The following is a 19,883-nucleotide window of genomic DNA, read 5'->3' on the forward strand; positions in this document are numbered from 1 at the left end:
AGTAATGGTCTCAAGTTGCAGTGGGGGAGGTTTAGCTTGGATATTAGGAAAAACTTTTTCACTAGGAGAGTGGTGAAGCCCTGGAATGTGTTACCTAGAGAGGTGATGGAATCTCCTTCCTTGGAGGTTTTTAAGGCCCGGCTTGACAAAGCCCTGCCTGGGATGATTGAGTTGGGGATCGGTCCTGCTTTGAGCAGGGGGTTGGACTAGATGACCTCCTGAGGTCCCTTCCAACCCTGATTTTCTAGGATTCTATGAAAGGCCCCGTAGCCCATTCTTCCCGCCCCCGCGCCAGCTCCCCGCCCTGGAGTTGACAAGGTGACTCTCTGGTCTCTCTTGGCTTGGTCACTCTATGGTTGGTCTCTCTGGGGCTGTGCGTGTCCCGACGCGGTGGTTTTTGGGGCCGGATCAGCAGCTGGCTGAGCGCGCAGAGCTGCGGACACAGAGATCTGGGAGGACCAGAGCGACTGTCTGTCCACCCCAGTATCTTTATGGTGTCCTTCGGGCGCGCACCCGAGCCAAAAGAGCTAAGGGCGGGGTGACGTGTTTCTGCGCCGGGAGGGCAACTTCCGGTCAGGGCAGAGCAACTTCCGGGACGGAGACTCCTGGGCATGGGGCGATATCCTGTCGGGGCGACCCCACTTCCGGTCGCGGCCCTTGCCTCCTGGGGGTCAGCGACTTCCGGCCCTCCCGCCGCCCCTGCATTGCCGGGGCCAGACACGCTTCGGGGCAACTTCCTCTCGGGGCGGAGTTACTTCCGGCGCGGGATTCCTACTCTTCCGGTGGCGCTCGCCCTGCGCATGGGCAGAGCGAGGCGGGAGAGTTCCATATCGGGCGGGCTGAAGGGGTGGGGGGGCCCCTACGGCTGGGAGAGACCATGAGGGATCGAACGCAGGAACTCAGAGAGGTGAGAGCCCCCCCCCGCCCCGTGGCTGTTCCCCCTAGGGAGCCCCCTCCCCCCTCTGCTCCTCCCACTCTCCCCCGGGCTGTTCCCCCCCAGGCGTCGCCCCCCCTTTGCTCCCCCCATTCACCCTTGGGCTCTTCCCCCTCCCCCCAGGCTGTTCCCCTCTCTGCTTCCCCCCCCCCCGGGCTGTTCCCCCTAGGGAACTCCCTCCCCCCCTGTCCCCTGGGCTGTTCCCCCCGCCCCCCGTGAGCCCCCTCCCCCCCTCTGCTCCCCCCTGTCCTGGGTTGTTCCCCCTGGGAGTCCTCCCCCCCCCCCACTGCTCCCTCATTCACCCCCAGGCTCTTCCCCCCTCCCCTCAGGCTGTTCCCCTCTCTGGCTCCCTCCCCCCGGGATGTTCCCCCCACTGCTCCCCCCCATTCACCCCCAGGGTCTTCCCCCCTCCCCCTAGGCTGTTCCCCTCTCCTGTCCCCTCCCCCATGGCTGTTCTCCCCCCTCTGATTCCCTCCCCCCGGGCTGTTGTGCCCAGGGAGGTCCCTCCCACCTCCGCTCTTTCCCCAGCCCCATCTCCCTCTGTCCATGCCCCTCACCCTGGTATCTGGCCTTCTGCGCTGACATGGGGAGAGGTAGTCCCCACCCTGAAAAGCTCATGGTCCGAGCAGACAAAGGCAGGATCATTCTCCCCATTTTACACATGGGGAAACTGAGGCCCAGAGATGCAGTCCCGTGTCCAATCACACAGAGCATCTGCGGCAGAGCTGGGGAGCCAGCGCCGATTGCAAGGGGAGAGCGCTCCCTACTGAGCTCCCCAGCTGCTGCGTTAATGGATTTCGCGTAGCTGGGGTTAGATGGGGTGGGGTGGGGGATGGTGCCAGGCTGGGCCCAGTGGGGCCAGGACAAGGACCTGGAGCCAGTGAATTGATGGCATGAGGATTGGTGTGGGGGCGAGGGAATGGGGGGACCAGAAAGAAGGTTGGGGAAAGGGCACAGATATGGGGCCGGGAGATCAGGGCCAAAGCATGCCCAGGGAAGAGGGGCAGAGTGGGTGGCGGGGGCTGGAGTGGGGCACGTATAGTGGGGGAGGGTGGAAAGTGTTGGGCATCGGGTTGGGGGGGTGGGCGGAAGGGCAGGGGTCAGGGTGGGGCGTGGATAGGGGCTGGGGCAGGAAGAAGGAGATGGGGGGCGGGGGAGCAGCCTGGGCGGGAAGGGGGAGCAGAGGAGGATGGGTGAGGTGTGAAGGATGGAGCTGGCTGCAGAGCGGGGCTCCGTGTCCAGTGCCTGACCTCCCCCTCCCCGCAGGATGACGGGAGCTCAGACGATGAGGGGGCCGAGAGGATGGTCCTGGTCGTGAAGCCAGGATCGGCCAAGTTCCAGGAGGAAGGGGAGCCACTGGACGAGTTTTTCCAGACGGTAACACAGCCTCTGCCCTCCAGAGGGCGCCAACTCCAGTCCCAGAGTGGGGGCGTGGCTGGCCCAGAGTGGTGGGGAACGGGACATGGGGCCTTTCCCCTCTAGGGGGCGCTGGCTCTGATCCAGCCCCAGGGCTGGGGACTGGCTGCTCCGGGTTGCAGGGTGGTCTCATCTCTGTCTGTTTTCCGCTTCCGCAGGCCCAGGAGATCCGCGAGGCGCTGAAGACCCTGGAGGGGAAGGTGAAGGATCTGGAAAAGCATCAGACCACGATTCTGGCCACCCCGCTGCCGGAGGACAGTAAGCTTGGGGGGGGCGGGGTGCAGGGCTGGGGGGCAGGAATCCTTCCAGCACTGACACAATGCGCCCCCTGTCCCAATGTGGCTTGTAACATGGCATCATGCATGGCCTGTGCCAAATTCTGGGTCCCCGTGGCAGGGTTGGGTTGGGGGGGAGGGGCATGGTTTGTGGGTTCCCTGCAGGGTGTGGGTGGTCTGGGTTGGGGCAAGGGGTTTATGTGTATGGAGGCTGGAGGGGTGCCAGGGAGGAGTACGGGGTAGTGTTGGGAAGGGAGGGCTTTCAGGAGGAAGTGTGGGGTAGGGTTAGGAAGCTGGAGGTGAGGTGGGGTATTGTGGGGGTCTGGGAGAGTGGAGGGGGAAGAGGCAGGGGGATGAGGGGAACTGGAAGGGTGGGTTGGGGAGGATGGGAAAGGGGGTTTGGGGAAATTTGTAAGAGGGGAACACAAAGGGAGATGTGGAGGGGCATGTGACCAGGCTTATGGGGCGATCTGCAGGCATGGGGAATCTGGGGTGGGAACATGAGGCGATGTAAGGGAAGGTCTGGAAAGGGTATAGTTGGTGTGTGGGGAGCAGTTTGGTGGGTGGAATATGTGGGGCGGTCGGGGGGGGGAATATGTGGGGCAGGCGAAGGGGGGCTCTTTGGGTAGTATTGGGGAGTGGAGGGCTTTGCCTAGATCAGTCCTGGGGAGGAGGGCTCTTGAACTTCCCCACAGGAGTGGATGGATCTAGGCTTATCTTTGGGACCCCTTAAAAGTCTGGGGTTGGGATTGTCCCTGGGAGGGTGGGGGGCTCGGCTGACATCTGACACCACCCCCTAATCTGCCCCAGACATGAAGCGAGATCTGCAGAGACTGCGTGAGGAGATCAAGGACCTGGCCAAAGACATTCGGCGCCGCCTGAAAAGTGAGTGTGAAATTGGGGGGCTGGGAGCCCGGACTCCTGGGTTCTGTCCCCAGCTCTGGGAGGGGAGTGGAGGTGGGGTGGGGGCAGGGCTGGAAACCCGGATTCCTGGGTTCTCTCCATCAACTCCAGTCTCTCTCCAGCCATTGAGCCCAAGAAGGGCGAGGAGGACGAGAACAGAAATGCCATCAACAACCGGATGAAGAGAACCCAGGTGAGGGGCCTGTGAAGAGGGTGCTGGTGGGGGGCGGGTGCTGGTGGGGGGCGGGGTCTGGGCCCAGGAGCTGCGATTAACCCCCCTCTCCTCCCCGTTCCCAGCACGGCATCCTGTCCCAGCAGTTCCTGGAGCTGATCAACAAGTGCAACACCATCCAGTCGCAGTACCGGGACCGCAATGTGGAGCGAATCCACCGCCAGCTGCAGATCAGTAAGTGCCGGCCTCTGGGCCTAGCCTGGGGCCTTTCCCTCCATCCCCCCCCGGATCCTGCCCCTACGATGTCTAGAGCCGTGTATCGCGCCTCACCGTCAGTCCAGAACATCAACCTGGACTCTGGGTTGGCCAAGGGGTCCTGCCCCTTTGATGGTCCTTGTCCTTGGCTGGGGTTCTGGACTGGTCAAGGGGTCCTGCCCTTCTGACAGTGCAGAGCCATGGGTCCTGCCCCTCTGACGGAGCAGATCCCCGACTGGGATTCTACATTGGCCAGACGGTCCTGCCCCTAGTCCCTAGGGAGGGCCCTGGGATGTAACCTGTCGAGTGAACGTGCCCCTTTAGTGGCTCATCGATATGGGCTAATGGCCTATTGCTAATGGAGCACCTCCTTTAGGTCTGCAGTGAGGATAACAACCAGCCACTGCTACTAGCCAATGGCATTCCCCCTTCAGCTGTGTACAGAGGCTGTAAAGCTGCTACCTGTTAAGGGAGGTGACCCCTGGAGCTAGAGCAGCAGGGGTCTGCGCTGTGGGGCTGGAATTCATGGGTCAAATCCATGCAGGGGAATCAGTGGACGATAAACCTGTTCCAATGTCCTTGGGGAGGCCAGGGTTAGAGCAGGGGGGCTGGGAGCCAGGATTGCTGGGTTCTATCCCCGGATTCTAGAGGGCAGTGGGGTCTGGTGGGTGAGAGCCCTGGAAATGGGGGAGGGAGGCTGGGAGTCGGGACTCCTGGGTTCTCTCCCCGGCCCTGGGAAGGGTGTGGGGTCTGTTGACAGAGGTCTCCCATCCAGCCATTGACCCGGCCAGGACCTTGCTCAGCGCGGATCTTTTCAAACAAGTGTCCTTTTCAAACCCCAACGACCCTACGCTGCGCCCTGCTCGGGGTGGAGTCGTGTTCGTCGGGCCCTGCCGTGTGGGAGTTCGACGTGCTGAGAGCTGAGGATGGTGCCTCTTCTGGCTGGGTGTGTTTGGGGGAAATCTCGGAACTGTCCGGGCTGATTTTTCAGCTCCGTTTGCCCTAAGATCGCCAGATACGCTCACGTTTCCACGTGTAATTTGTTTGGGGCTTAACTCCCAAGGATCTGAGCTTCCAAGGGCAGCTTAACAAGGAGAAGAACAAGGAGATCACAAGCCGTCGGTGTCTTTATCCATTCTGTCAATGGCGCAAGAGCACTACAGTACTGTCCCAAGGTGAAAGGGCACCGATTTTGACCAAATCTCTCGATATTGGGCTTACGGGTAGGGTTGCATCACTAGACCCGGGTCGGGACTCCTGGGTTCGATCCCTGGTTCTGGGAGGGCAGTGAAGTCTAGTGGGTTAGGATGGGTGTGGCAGGCTGGGAGTCAGGACTCCTGGGTTCTATCCATTGCTGTGAGGGGGGGGAGTGGGGTCCAGTGGGTACGGAAGGGAGCGGACCCAGTCCCTTACTCTCCTGGCAGCTGGCGGCGGCGTGGTGTCGGACGAAGAGCTGGAGCAGATGCTGGAGAGCGGCCAGACGGAGGTGTTTGTCTCTAACGTGAGTGCCAGGGATGGGGGTGTGTGTGTGTGTGTGTGTGTGTGTGGGAGAATGATGGGGGGGGGGCAGGGTCTGGCCAGGCCAGGCTATTGACCCCCTCCCTCCCCTCCCAGATCATGAAGGACACGCGTGTGACCAAGCAGGCGCTGAACGAGATAGAGACCCGGCATGACGAGATCCTCAAGCTGGAGCGCAGCATCCAGGAGCTGCATGACATGTTCACCTACCTCGCCATCGAGGTGGAGCTGCAGGTATGGGGGGGCCCAGAACCCCCCCAGGGGCACAGCTTTGCTCTTCTGGGCAGCTGGCTCCTTCCCGCGGGCCCGCCCTCTCCCGCCAGCCACCACTTCCACTTGCCCGCTCTAGCCAATATCCGCTTCCTGTTTTAGGCAGGGCCACTTCCTGTGTGCCCTGCCCATTCCCGCCCCCCACTGCCAATGGCCACTTCCTGTGTGGGGAAGGGCCGCTTCCTATCCATCTCCCCTCCGTTTCAGCTCTCCCGCCTCATAGTCCCCCGTCTCTCACCCTTGTTCCCTGTTCCCCGAATCCTGGACCGGCTGAGGGTATCACAACCACCTCCTTCTCCCTTGGGCTGTAGGGGGAGATGATCAACCGGATTGAGAAGAACATCCTGGACTCGGAGAACTACGTCCATAAGGGACACCAACATCTCACCTCGGCCAGGGAGAACCAGCAGAAAGCCCGCAAGGTGGGTCCCCTGATGTTCCCTTCCCACCCCACTGAGCAAACCAGTCTTACCCCCCCGGCCCCCAGCTTAGCAATCGGATCAGAACCAATGCCGCTCGAGGAGAAAGGACCCGCATCCCGCTTTCTGTACACCTCACTGTTGATTGGGAGTCAGGACTTCTGGGTCCTATCCCCAGCTCTGGGAGGGGAGTGGGGTCTAGTGGGTTAAGCAGCAGAAGGTGGGAAGCCAGGAGTCCTGGGTTCAGTCCCCCGCCCGCTAACACTTTCCCTTTCTGTGCGGGGCTTGGTAGAAGAAGGTCATGATCATCATCTGCCTCTCGGTCACCGTGGTCATCGTTGTGGTTATCATTGGAGTGGCCATCGCCACCGGCTAGACCTGCGTCCGGTTTCCGCCCCCTCTCCCCTTGCTGTGGGGCTGGGGCTTGCTGGTAAGTACCATGGGGCGTAATCACCCCTCAGCACACACCACTGCTGTAGATGGAGGGGGATGCTGGGGCTGGGTGGGCCCATATTGTGTTTCTAACCCCAGCTATATTCTCTGCCTTTCAGGATTCGTGAGCGCGGCCCCGTCTTCCAGCGGAACCACTGCCCCCTGCTGGGAGGTTTATGCACTGATGGCCGGAGCGAATGCCGGGTTCAAATCCTGATCTTTAAGCACAAGCCAGCCCCTTCCTGTCCAGAACGGTTTCTATGGACTCCTCGTATCTCTTGCCTTTGGAGTAGGGGTGAGATCCACCCTGAAGAGCCTCTGATTTTCCGAGGTCTGTGAATTTGTGGCATTTTGGTCTGACGGTTCGTCCTCCTTGTCCCTCCCCTTTGAGCTTCTTCCTGTTTTGGGCAATGCCACTTTGCGTGGCAAAGCCCCTCACACTAGCATTAACTTCATGCACTAAGCAAGTCAACTTCCTCTAAGCCCACCTCTACCCGGCCAAGCCCACTTCTTGTCTCTTCGCCCCTCCTGCCAGTATCTACTTCCTGTTTGGGGAAAATCGGCTTCCTGTGGGCCCTGCCTCTTGCTCTCAGTCTCTACTTCCTGTTATGGTAACGCCAACTTCCTTTTCGTGCTCCGGCCCCTCCGCTCTGGTGTCAGCGTCCTGTCTCTGGCGGGCCTGCTCTCTGTGGTATGGTCCGTGCCCCGCCCCCCTCTCCAGGTGTGCCCACTTCCTGTCTCAAATGGTGCCACTTCCTGTGTACCTGCTGCTCTCCCCAACTCCCCTCCTTAGGGTGGGGGACTCCATGCCCCAGTGAGGGTATTGGGGCATCCTAGGCCCATGGGCTGCTGTTTGCCAGGGGGGTGGGGTGTGCCCTCCGACCTTCCCTGCTCACAATGCCCCATCACTGCCTTAACGGGAGGTTCCCTCTAGGGGGCAGGGTGGGGCCGGTCTCTGTTCACACTGCCAGTGAGGTAAGTGCCAATGCAGCATGGTGGCTTTTCTGGGGTGGGCATCCTGTCCCCCCCAGCGAGCCAGGACTCCTGGGTTCTATCCCCAGGTCTGAGGGGAGGCCACCCTCCCCATGTCTCTTGTGCCTTAACCCACTGGGGCTCAGTATTTAATCATGATCCCATTCAAACCCACTCCCGCCTCAGTTGACCCTCTCTATCCCCCAGCTGACTGGCAGGAGGGGCGCCATTCCACATGGCCCACTGCCTGGCACCTTTGCCCTGCACCCCCCTGCCCATGCTTTTGCCCCACTCCCATCAGCACCTGCTCTACTGCTCTCCTTGGCTCCTCTCCTCCATCACACTCTCCATCAGCCCCCAGCCTTAGCATGGCCTTTGACACTGCCTGCGGCATACCAAGTGGGGGCCCTCACCCCCAGGCCTGGGCTGCCCCCTCTCTTCCCTGGCCTACACCACCCCCTGATCCCTGTGGATGGGGCGGGGGTGTCAACTGACCCAACCACCCACGGGAAGCCGGAGAAGGGTCTCTGACCTCCTTGCCCCTCCACTTGCCCCCCCCTGCCAAGCTGGGTCTGACTGACTGGGGCATGAGCCAGATTTTAGCTCTCCCCACTAACCAGGCAGAGGATCAGGACGACTGGGTTCTTGCCCTAGGTCTTTGTTTTAATTCTTAACCTCTCAGCTGCAATATGGAGTGACCTTTCCCTGTTGCCTTGGTGACTGAATGTAATGAGGCCTGACTTGTATTTTGTAATAAAAATGATAAATCATGTGAAAAACGTCCCGTGGGTGGCAAAAAGTTTGATTCTCGTGCGATCGGCGCAAGTGCCTGGCGGCGTGCAAAGATGGTTCCCCTGCTGCCCTGCCCCAGAAGCGGCCGCCTCTCAGCGCCCGGCGAGCCCTCCTGGCGCGACGTCACCCTGCGCCTCTTCCCCAGCTGCCCCTCCCCAGAGGTGGAAGCATCTCCGTGCCTGGGGAGTACACCGGGGTCACTGAAGTAACCGGAAACATGCACTCGACGTGCAGCAGCAGTCAAACAAGCAAAGAGAATGCTGGGAATCATTAAGAAAGGGATCGATAATAGGACAGAAAATGTCGTCTTGCCTCTGTATAAATCCATGGTAGGCCCACATCTTGAATACTGCGTGCGGCTGTGGTCGCCCCATCTCAAAAAAGAGATATTGGAATTGGAAAAGGTTCGGAAAAAGGCAACAAAAAGGATTAGGGGTATGGAACGGCTTCCGTAGGAGGAGAGATTAATAAGACTGGGCCGTTTTAGCTTGGAAAAGAGACGGCTAAGGGGAGATATGATTGAGGTCTATACAATCATGACTGGTGTGGAGAAAGTAGATAAGGAAGTGTTTACTCCTCATCACACAAGAACTAGGGGTCACCAAATGAAATTAACAGGCAGCAGGTTTAAAACAAAAGGAAGTATTTCTTCACACAACGCACAGTCGACCTGTGGAACTCCTTGCCACAGGATGTTGTGAGCTCCAAGACCATAACAGGGTTCAAAAAAGAACTAGATAAATTCATGGAGAATAGGTCCACCCATGGCTATTGGCAGGGGTGGTGTCCCTAGCCTCTATTTGCCAGCAGCTGCGAATGGGCAACAGGGGATGGATCACTGGGTGATTCCCTGTTCTGTTCATTTCCTCTGAGGCACCTGACACTGGCCACTGTCGGAGGACAGGACCCTGGTCTCGATGGACCTTTGGCCTCAAAGTGCCGACACCAACGTTTGCTGGAAGCCGCTCTGACCCCCCCCCCCTTTTTTTTTGTATAATTGTTAATTAACTGTAGGGAAAACAAATAAGTGAGCACAGATACACGTCCGAATCATTGTCATTTATTTATGTAGGGTCTTTTTTGCAGACTCAATAATAAAAATAACGTACAGCTGTATTTTGGTGCCCTTGGCCCTTGCTGCCTCCCTCACGGATCGCCCCGGGCCTGGTGCCCCCCCCCCCGCCTCTCGCACTGGCCGTGAGCTCCCTTCTATGCTCTTGCACCCCAGGATCACCTTGATCATGGCACCCAGTAAGGTTGGCTCTGCTGAAATCCAGAGCCCTATGGCTGGATCTGGGGGGAGGGGGCGAAGCCCAGAGCCCCATAGCTGGGGGGGGAGGCAGGGGCTGAAGCATGGAGCCCACTGCCAGAGCCCCAAGGCCCAAGGAGAAGGGTTAAGACCACCCCTGGAACTGCGCAGCGGTGGGGGGATTGATGCCCGCCGGCAGAGACGCTGGCTGAATCAGGAGAGGGGGGCTGAAGCCCACCCCTGAAGTCCCCCGGCTGAAGCCAGACAGGGAGTGCTGAACCCTGCCCCCGCAGCCCTTGGGCGCGGCAGGGAGGGGGTGCTGCTTTGCCCCCCTTCCCCGTATCTGCCCAGGCATCTCTTGGGGCTGCAGCGCCGCCTGGCTCGGAGATCCAGCATCCCCCAGGAGAGTGGGAACGAATGGACCGAAAGCGGCGGGTCGGAACCGATCCTGATTGGTGGACAAAAGCGGGAGGGGAGGGGTATTCTGGCCACCGCCCCCCTTTGAGGAGCACTGGGGGCGGGGATGAAGGGAGCTGGGTGGACAGAGGGGAGCCAGTGGCCCCATCTCCGGGGCTCCACCACGACGTCCTTGGGCCTTCGTTGTCTTGGTCTAGGAGCTGAGCTGGGATCAGGCCAGATGGAGGGACCCAGGCGATGTTGCCACCCCTGCTGGCTCCGGCTCAATCCCAAATCAGAGCCCTTGGCATGGCGGGGTGAGGGGAATGGGGGGCACTCAGAGCCCTAGCCTAGGGGGAGGGAGAATGGGGGTCACGCAGAGCCCTGGGCATGTAGGGGAACTGGGAGGGGTTGCAAGGAGAGGGCCCAGAGGGCGCTGGTGCAATGAGCTCGAATGTCAGCAGCACCCAAGGCTGCGACCCCTAGTTTGATGCTTTACGAGGGCTAAGCCTGGTCGGGAGCTTCCCAGCCCCTCAGGGCGGCAGCGGTGAGCAGGGGCCCCAGAAGGCCAGGGGAGGGCGTTCCCCAGAGGCGGCAGCAGGGGGCGCCAGAGGCGGGCAAGTCCACCTATCACAGGGGTTCTCAAACCGGGGGTCGGGACCCCTCAGAGGGGCGTGAGGATATTACGGGGGGGTCGCGAGCTGTCAGCCTCCACCCCAAACCCTGCTTTGCCTCCAGCGTTTATAATAGCGTTCAACCTAAAGAAAGTGTTTTTAATGTATAAGGGGGGGGGGTCGCACTCAGAGGCTAGCAGTGTGAAAGGGGTCACCAGGACAAAAGTTTGAGAACCACTGCCCTATAATAAGTGGAATTGGTCTTTTTTTTTTTTTTTTTTAAAGGTTGCTTACATTTTTTGAGAGCGACGGCCGGGGGTGGTGGTGGTTTGGGGCTTGTTTTATTTGGAGGTAGCTTTCTTTCCTTTGTGTACGAAGAGACTTCGGCACAAAGCGTAGGATGACCCGAGAGCAAATGCGAAAAATCGGGACGGAGGCGGGGGGTTACTTTATAAGACAGAGCCCCGACTCTTGGGCCTGTCCCTATAAAATCGGGACATCTGCTCACCCTACCAAAGTCGCGCTATAAAACCGGTGGTCGGCACGGTTTCGGTGACTCATGCCCGTCGTCAGAATTTGCCCCCGCTCCCTCTCAGTGAAGAAAATCCTGCCCTCTCGCTGCATCCCGCGCCGGAAGATGCTTCAACGGTGCCATGCGGGAACGTCCCACCACGAGGCACCGGAGCCCGCGGCGGGGGGCGAGCGAGAGGGTGACCTCTTTCCTTAACAAGGGAAGTCCGTGAGCGCTTATTGTTTTTAATGTGTAACTTCCTGTTGTAGGCAGCAAAGAACTAGAACTACTGAAAAAAAGATAATGGAATTTGTATAACCCCCCCCCCGCCCCCGTCCACACACACACACAAATACACACACAACTCTCCCTCTGAGATGGGTTGGGCTTGTTTCAGGCCCTTTTTTTTTCTCATGAGACTTGGAGCTGGGACCCCTGGTTTTGGACCCCAGCTCTGGGAAGGGAATGGGGGCTGGAGGGTTAGAACAGCGGGGGCTGGGAGCCAGGACTCCTGGGTTCTATCCCCAGCTGTGGGAGGGGAGTGGAGGCTACTGGGTTAGAACAGTGGGGGCTGGGAGCCAGGACTCCTCAGTTCTTGCCTCTCACAGGCACGTATTCATGGCAGTTGTTGCCCCCCAGATTGGGCCCGCACTCCAGTGTGTAGGAGAATTTGAAGTGGCCGTGTTCAAGGTTGCAGGTGAGCTTGACATTCTTGCCGACCTTGAGGTAGGTGTAGCACCTTCCCAGGAGGTCGTCCTTCAATACGTCCTCGTCCCACACCTCCATTTCCAGTTTGGGCAGCTCTGGCAGCGTCACTGGCCCGAAGTCCAGGTCTTCTCTCCAGATGGGGTGGTTATCTTCCTTAACTTGGCCCGTCTGCAGCTGCTGGCCTTGGAAGAAGAACTTGACGTAGGCGTCGGTGTCGGTCACGGTGTCTCCCCACAGGTCTGTGCCCCACAGCACATGGACCTTCAGCCGGGCCATGCCCCGCTTAAGTGAACAGCACATGGAGTTGGTGAGGGGGTTGCCGGAGCAGTAGCATTTGCAGGGGTCCAAGGTGTCGGCCTGGCCCCCTTTTGGGCAGCTACAAGGGCAACTCTTCCTGTGCCCCTGCTCAGCCACGTACTCCTTCACTGCCTGCTTCAGCGCCTCCCGCCTGGGGTCGCCCGGTCTCACCAGGGCGTGGATGGGCATCAGAGAGTAGGAGACCAGGTCGGGGCTGGCTCTGAGGCTCTCCATCCAGGTCAAGAAGGAGCTGGCATTTTGCTCGGTGGAAAAGAGCTGGTTGGAGTCGCTGTTGCCACCTGTCACCTGGATGCGCTTCTCCATGTAAGGCACCTGGGAGCTCCCCCAGCCCTGGCTGCTCTCGTTGCTGGACTGGGCGCTGGAGGAGAGCGGGCTCAAGCCCAGGTCTTGCAAGAACTGGGAGCCCAGGCGCGCCTTGATTTCGGTGGCTGTCAGCCCGTCCAGCACTGCCCGGCAGGTCTGGACGGCCGTCAGCTGCCGCACCTGCCCCCCCAGGTCTGCCTGCCTCACATAGTGGGTACCATACTTGGCCAGGAAGGGCCAGTATATGGATGAGTTGTAGCCGGGTGGGAGACTTCTCAGGGTCCAGAAGAACCGGGGCATCAGTGGGGGGTCTTGAGCGAGACTCAGCCTGCCCAGAAGGGAAAGAGAGAGGAGTTAGGAGCCAACCAGAGACCTCCTGCATCTTCCCCCTGAACAAACTGGCCCCACTTCCCCAGTGCTCACTCCCTGGCTTCCCTGGCAGGTGGGGGCACAGTAGGAGGCGCTGTCCTCTTTCAGTCAGTGCTACCCCATTACCCCACTGCAGCAGTAGGGGGCGCTGGGCTGCAGGGAGCAGGGCGGGGTGGGGGATTCTCACCTGTAATACACACAGGGCATCTCGTGGCGCACGAACATGTACTTGTCCTGCAGCTCCTTCTGGTAAGCGTAGCTGGTGAGCTGGGATTTGGACCCCCCCAAGGCCGGGCCATGGGACTCCTCTAGCAACTCCAGCTCTGACATCCAGTCATTGTTCACATCCAACGCCAGTGCCCGGCCCACTGCTGCGGCTGACTCTTCCACTGAGCTGCTGAGGTCCCAGCTGCACGAGATGTGGACCCTCCAGTCCACCACGGCCAGCGGCAGCCTCTGGTGCTGTCTCCCCTGCAGCCGGTTCTCGCATAGGGTGCAGGTGCCATTTGGACGGCGCCACAGACTGGTGTCCACCAGATTGGCCCCCGTCCACTCCAGCGTGGTCACGTCGATGCCCTCCCCCACCAAGCTGTGCGCGGGCACGAAGTCCATGGGCTCATCGCACTCCTCAGCTGTGCCTGTGTAGCAGTTGGGGGAGACTCCAGGGAGAAGGAAGAGGAGGAGCAAAGGGATGAAGGCACTTGGTCTCGCCATGGCCGGTGCGATGGTGCCCCGCACCTGGGAGCGGCTTTTGGACTCTGAGCCTCCCTGGAGGGAGAAAAACAGAGAGAGGATTCATTAATGACAATCAAGTGGCAGGCAGTTCCACAGGCACAACACATCCTAACAGCATCCCAGAAGCCTGCAAGCTGCTACGACCCTCCCTGAATCTGAGAGAAGAGCTCTCCAACAACCTGTGCTATAGCCTGCCTACCGCATTGCCCGCCGATTCTGAAGGAGAGTTGCTGCTGGATGTGAGCAGTACAGGGACTAGGACACATACAACCTGGCAGTTCTGAGTCTGACCAGTAGGGGGCAGTTGGTTTAGTTGTCTGTAGTAGGGGACCTGAGACACATGGGTGAATAGTTCTCATTCCATGTAATAGAGAGCTGCGCAGATACGCACCTGTGCCCACCCCTGCTTCCCACCCCACCCCCAAGATGAATCTCGCCTCATTGTGCCGGGAACTGAATCCCCCACGTGAGCTACAGGAAGTAGGGTGACCTTGCTGAAATATGCACAGCCCCATTCCCTCCTGCAGGAAGAGAAACGCACCCACACGAGTGTCCTCAATTCCCTTCATGTCTTACCTCCTAAATCGCTGTATGTGCCAGGCTCCTTCACCTGGCACTGAGATGCAGCCCCTCTGGGGCAGGGCAGCAGGGGAACAGCCACCCAGAGAGCTCTGGGGAGCATTGGCGTGGGTCCTGGGGTACGGTGATGTCCCCACAGCTACCCCGATTGCTGCTTCCCAGCACCTCCCCCAGGCTCCCCTGCCCCATGGATTTCCTGTCTGCAGCAAAGCACAGGGCTACCGTGTGGGGATCACGGCAGCTGGGCTGGAGCGGTGGCATTTCCAGGGGCCACCCTGATGCAGATGTCAGCTGGATCATAGTGCAGGAAGCTGAGCTCTCCTGAGCTCTCTGGGTTCATCAACTGGGAGGCGGGACAGGCAGAAAGAGGGAGCCCCGCCTACAGCGAAATCCCCCCCCCCCGAACGAATCCAGGAGGATCGGGGGAGAAGGGAAAGTGTGGGGGGACTGTCTGGGGGGAAGGGCCAGATCCTGACATCAGTGATCCAATTGTAAATCTGGAGTGGGGTCAGTCAGGCTAGAGAGGGGCGCCAGGAAGCCAGGACTCCTGGATTCTATCCCTGGCTCAGGGAGGGGAGCGGGGTCTAGTGGTTAGAGCAGGGGGGCTGGGAGCCAGGACTCCTGGGTTCTCTCCCCAGCTCTGGGAGGGGAGTGGGTTCTGAGTCTGGACATCTGGGTGCTTTCCCTGGCTCTGGGAGTGGAGCGGGATCTAGTGGTTAGAGCAGGGGATGCTGGTGGGAGCTGGGAGCCTGGACTCCTGGGTTCTTTCCTTTGGTCTGGGAGGGGAATTGGGTCTAGTGGTTAGATCGGGGGTGTGTGGGGGGGTGCGGGCTGGGAGCCAGGATGCCTGGATTCTATCCCTGGCTCAGAGAGGGGAGTGGGATCTAGGGGTTAGAAGGGGGGTGGGGGACACGGGGCCAAGAGGGGTTAAACACTAGCAGACTAACTAGCCCATATTCAACCTTTGGAGACATATTAGGAGATAATGATTGTGTTTTGTGTGTGTTTCCATATATGCTGTTATAGGTTGACAATGTAACCAAACGGTTCCTGCCTGTCACTATATTCTGTAAATTCAGAGATCCAAAGGAGATGTTAACTGTAAATGTAGGAACATCGCTGTCTTCACCCTCTTTTAGGCGTGCAGTTAATTACTTGTAAATGATGGGAGGTGGGCAGTTACATAATGTTAATCCATGCAGCTAATTACCGGTGGTCCTTTGGAAAGAGAAGGTTTTACTTCAAAGCCACGAACTATAAAAGAACTCTTGGGCCCTGATCCTGCCATCTCAGATCTGCTTAAGCTTCATGGGGGAAGTTTGAGTCGCCAGACTGAGGTCTCCGGCTCCCGTCTGGATCACGCTGATATTGGCCATTGGCTGTCTTGGGACTATAACCTGATGAACCGATTGGGAAAAGGACTCTTTGCCGTTCTGCAGCTCACCATCTTTACTATGAAACTGACCTAAGAACTCTATTCCTAGCTGTATGGATAATGATCTTTTAACCAATACTCTCTCTTTTCTTTTGTAATAACGTTTAGTTTAGTTGACAAGGGTTGGTTGTAAGCGTGCACTTGGGTAAGAGCTGAAATAGTCACTGACCGGGTGGGGAATTTCACCAGTATGTTTATATGATGAGTAAGATTTTCAGTAATCCTTATCATATTTGACTTGGCTGTCTGGCTTGGAGCCCAAGGCTGGTTTTTTTTAAGGGAACTCTTCTGGCTTCTGAGTAACCAGTCAGTTCTTGCGGAAGCTGTTTTGTTGCTGGCTTGGTGACTCTAAGTATTAGAAAAACCACCAGTTTTGGGGATCGTCTGCTCCATCCTTTGCAGTTTGCCCTGATTGAGCAATCTCGGGTTCTCCCCCCGCCGCCGTGAGACACCAGTCACAGGGCCTGGAAGCCAAGACTCTTGGGTTCTTCTGAAAGCTGAGGACTTCCTGGGGAGCCAGCATTGGTGGGTGCTGGGTCCCCTCTGGAGATGTGTGTTACCTCCTGCCCCTCTCTGCTCTCAGGACAGGGTGTGGGGAGGGGCAGGACACCGGGAAGGGAGACAAGGGGGCAGGGCGAGTGGCAGGGTTTAGTCACGGGGGGGGGGTCTGAGCCCCTCCCTCGTCCCTCCCTCGCCCCCTCTGGACAGGCCAAGATCTGTGGGCGACCTGAGCCCCCCTCTTAATTTTGTTTGGTGACCCCTAGTTCTTGTGTGATGAGAAGTCGTAAACAACACTTCCTTATCTACTTTCTCTACACCTGTCATGATGGTGTAGATCTCAAGCACATCTCCCCTTAGCCGTCTCTTTTCAAGCTGAAAAGTCCCAGTCTCGTTAATCTCTTCTCCTACGGAAGCCATTCCATACCCCTAATCCTTTTTGTTGCCCTTTTCCAAACCTTTTCCAATTCCAATATCTCTTTTTTGAGATGGGGCGATCACAGCTGCACGCAGTATTCAAGATGTGGGCGTACCATGGATTTATACAGAGGCAAGATGATATTTTCTGTCCTGTTATCGATCCCTTTCTTAATGATTCCTCGCATTCTCTTCGCTTTTTTCACTGCCGCTGCACAGTGAGTGGATGAGTTCAGGGAACTGTCCACAATGACTCCAAGATCTCTTTCGTGAGTGGTAACAGTGTCCATACCCTCTCCCTGCCGCCAGGCTTGTGCTGGGATCTGGCGGTCAGGAAGGAATTATTCATTGGGCAGAGTGAGGGGAGCTGGGGGGCAAGAAGGAGTAGGGGTGGAAATGGGAGAGGGGCACTTGGGGTAGAATGGGGGTCAAGGAGGGGATCAGGGGCTAGTGCGGTGGCTGAGGGACTTCTTTTACCCTCCTCAGCCCCTCTGCACCCGGACACCAACTTGAGGAGTGGGGTCAGATCCTGGAGGAGGATCTCCCCGCTCACCCCCTCAAGATCTCAGGGTTTCTCTTCTACATTTTCAAATGTTTTGCAATAACAAAACAGGACTTACCTTGTCTGTGCCAGAAGCTGGAGTATTCCCAGTTCCTAAAGAGGACTCTGGTCACCTGGGTTTGCCTTACGACATATAAATCCAGTCATAGGCGCTGGCTTCTAGTTTTCGCTGGGGGTGCTCCTCCCCCTTCCCTGAGGCCCCACCCCCACTGCACCCCCTCTCCTTAGGCCCCTCTTTCCTGCCTCTTCCAGTCTGGGCAAAGGCATACCCTGACCTCACACCTCTCCCACCACCCCCGGGTGAGCCCCCTGCCCCCCCAGTGGCTGGGCAGACCCCCGATGCGCACCGTTCCTGGGGACTAAGTCCCCACCCTTCCCGTCTCTCCTCTGAAGCTGGGACTGGGGAAAGTCCAATCCACTCCCCTGCCCACCCCGCTGATCCCAGGGCTGGGGGAAGCCCGCTGCCCACCCAGGCTGGCACAGAGCTCTGCAGACCCCAGCTGTCATGGTTTCCTAGGCCGTGTGGGGTCCAAGCACTGGGTGAGGAGGTGGGGCAGGGATGCTACAGTGACCACCAGGACTGCCACTGCCGTGCCGAGTAGATAAAGTGACAGCAGCCACCCCCTCCTTTGCCCCACTCCCCCAATCCCTGCCCTCATATAATCTCTTCCCGCCCCCACTCTGCCCCCTCCCCAAGGCCTGCACACATGCCCCTCGCCACTCTCCACCCTCCCCCAAGGCCCCTGCCCACCGGGGCAGCCTGCCTTACATAGTGGGTGCCCTACATGGCCTGGAAGGGCCGGTACATGGATGAGTGGTAGCTGGGTGGCAGGAGATGCAGGGCCTGGGTGAAGTGGGGTGGCAGCCGGGGGCTTTGGGGTCCCTTAACCTTCCCAGAGGGAAAAGAAAGAGGAATTAGGAGCCAAAGAGAGACCTCCCCCGGATTCCCTGGGGCAGGGGCTCTGTGGTGGGTGCTCTCCCCTTGTGGTGCCTCCTGGCCCCATAGCCCTAGTGCAGCATTAGGGGTTGCTGTTCTCCAGAAAGAAGGACGGGGGGCTCGGTAGAGGATGCCGTGCTGCAGGGGGCCAGCAGGGGGTGCTGCAGGGGATTCTCACCTGTCATACACACAGGACACCTCATGGTGCACGAATATGAACTTGGCCTGTGCTCCTTCAGGTAGGCGTAGCTGGTGAGCCAGGATCGGGAACGCCCAGGCCAGGAATGGGGACTCATCCGACAGATCCAGCTCCAACTTCCAGTCATTGTTCACATCCGACCCCATTGCCTGGGCCGGGTCCATGGCTGAGTCTTCCACCGAGCTGCTGAGGTCCGGTTGCACCAGCTGTGGACCCTCCAGTCCACCATGGCCAGCGGCAGCCTCTGCTGCTGGCTTCGCTGGGGCAGGTTCTGGCACAGGTTCCAGGGACTCTTCAGGCTGCCCCACAGGCTGGGGTCCACCCAGCATGGTCACGTTGATGGCCTCCCCCACCAGGCTGTAGGCAGGCAGAGAGGCCACGTTCTCATCGCACACCTCAGCCTTGCTGGTGTAGCACTCGGGGAAGACCCCCCAGGAGAAGGAGGAGGAGGAGGAGAAGGATGAAGCACCAGATCTGGGCATGGCCGGTGCGATGGGGTCCCTCACTAGAGAGGGGCTGTTTGGTCTCTGATCCTCCCCAAAAGAAGAGAAACAGAGAGAACCTTAATTTACAAGAATCCAGTTGCAGGCACCCCAATGCCTGGTCTGACAAAGTGGGGAATTTTCTGGGTTTTTCAATGGTTTGCATGCAGAGGGGGTGGGACTCAGATTCCCTGGGTGTTACTGGTTTAACCAGTTAATGGGAGAGTGAGGTTGTTGTTACAGGGACCATCGACGGACCTTGCGACCTCGGTGAATGGCCTGGAGAATGGATACCCCAGTGACTGGTGACCTGGTGACTGGGAGATGCAGCTTGGACACCACAGCTGGTTCTGGCCAGCAGGAGAACAATGGGCTGCAGAGACGGGGCCCCAGAGTCCTGACCAGCCAGTTCCAGACCGAGAGGGACAATGGCCGGATGAGAGGAGAGGCTGAGAGTAGAGGAAGCCCAGGCGACCCTGTTTACCTGGACAGAAGACAAAGGACAGGGGCACGGCTTGGGGGCGGGTGATATCAGATGCCCAGCTGGAAAGCTCAGGGTCTCTGGACTGGGGAGAGGGAGCAGGCAGAGCCCACCTGGATGTAGGAGGGACTGAGATGTGCTGTGCTGAGGGAGGGCAGGCCTGAGGGCCCTGAGAGTTCCTATGCTCAATAAACCCTCCTGTTTTACGCTGGCTGAGAGTCGCTCCAGGTTAGAGAACAGGGTGGCATTAGTCCCTCTGGGTGTGGAGATCTCATCTGAGTGGACTTCCTGAGGGGGCCCATGTTGAGAGACAGGCATGCTAAAGGCTCAGAGAGCTGTGGTTCCAGGGACCGCATAGGGCCAAGACCGGGCACGACCTGTGGGTCCATGACACCCGCAAGGTACTCTGGGATGGATTCCCAATGGTCAGTGTGGGCAACTGGGACTGGCAGGAGTTGCTTCTCAGTCTGGCTGAGTTCTCAGAAGTCCTCCCTCTCATGCCCACTGATCAATCTCCAGGCATGGATGGGCTGACCGTGGAGGTCTACCACGTGTTCTGGGACGTCCTTGGTCTGGACTTTGCCATTGTCTGGGCTGAGTCCGTAGGGAGCAGAGTGCTACCCCTATTGTGCAGGCGAGCCGTGCCCACCTTTGAAGGGGGACCTCTGCAACGCAACCTTTGGAATTTGTGTCCCATCTCACTCCTCAGCATAGCCTACATGGCCATAGCGT

At 58.8% G+C, this 19,883-nt stretch overlaps 1 protein-coding gene and 1 pseudogene across 2 annotated transcripts; one reads left to right on the forward strand and one right to left on the reverse strand.

Annotated features, from left to right (window-relative positions):
• Window positions 1-761: 761 nt before the first annotated feature.
• STX4 (syntaxin 4) lies at window positions 762-8,318 on the forward strand. 2 transcript variants are annotated; one of them, XM_074954286.1, is made up of 11 exons: window positions 762-907; window positions 2,201-2,311; window positions 2,509-2,608; window positions 3,436-3,510; window positions 3,651-3,721; window positions 3,826-3,934; window positions 5,380-5,456; window positions 5,570-5,707; window positions 6,055-6,165; window positions 6,455-6,592; window positions 6,714-8,317. In XM_074954286.1, the coding sequence occupies exons 1-10, from the start codon at window positions 878-880 to the stop codon at window positions 6,536-6,538; spliced, it is 906 nt and encodes a 301-aa protein (XP_074810387.1). In that variant the 5' UTR covers window positions 762-877; the 3' UTR covers window positions 6,539-6,592; window positions 6,714-8,317. The 2 variants fall into 2 exon arrangements, with proteins under 2 accessions (XP_074810387.1, XP_074810389.1); XM_074954288.1 differs by lacking the exon at window positions 762-907 and adding an exon at window positions 1,467-1,569 and having other exon boundaries at window positions 6,714-8,318.
• Window positions 4,550-17,185, reverse strand: LOC141988489 (perforin-1-like; annotated as a pseudogene).
• Between the last annotated feature and the right edge of the window lie 2,698 nt (window positions 17,186-19,883).

The sequence above is a fragment of the Natator depressus genome, chromosome 6, assembly GCF_965152275.1.
Source record: "Natator depressus isolate rNatDep1 chromosome 6, rNatDep2.hap1, whole genome shotgun sequence".
In the NCBI taxonomy this organism is placed as follows: Eukaryota; Metazoa; Chordata; order Testudines; family Cheloniidae; genus Natator; species Natator depressus.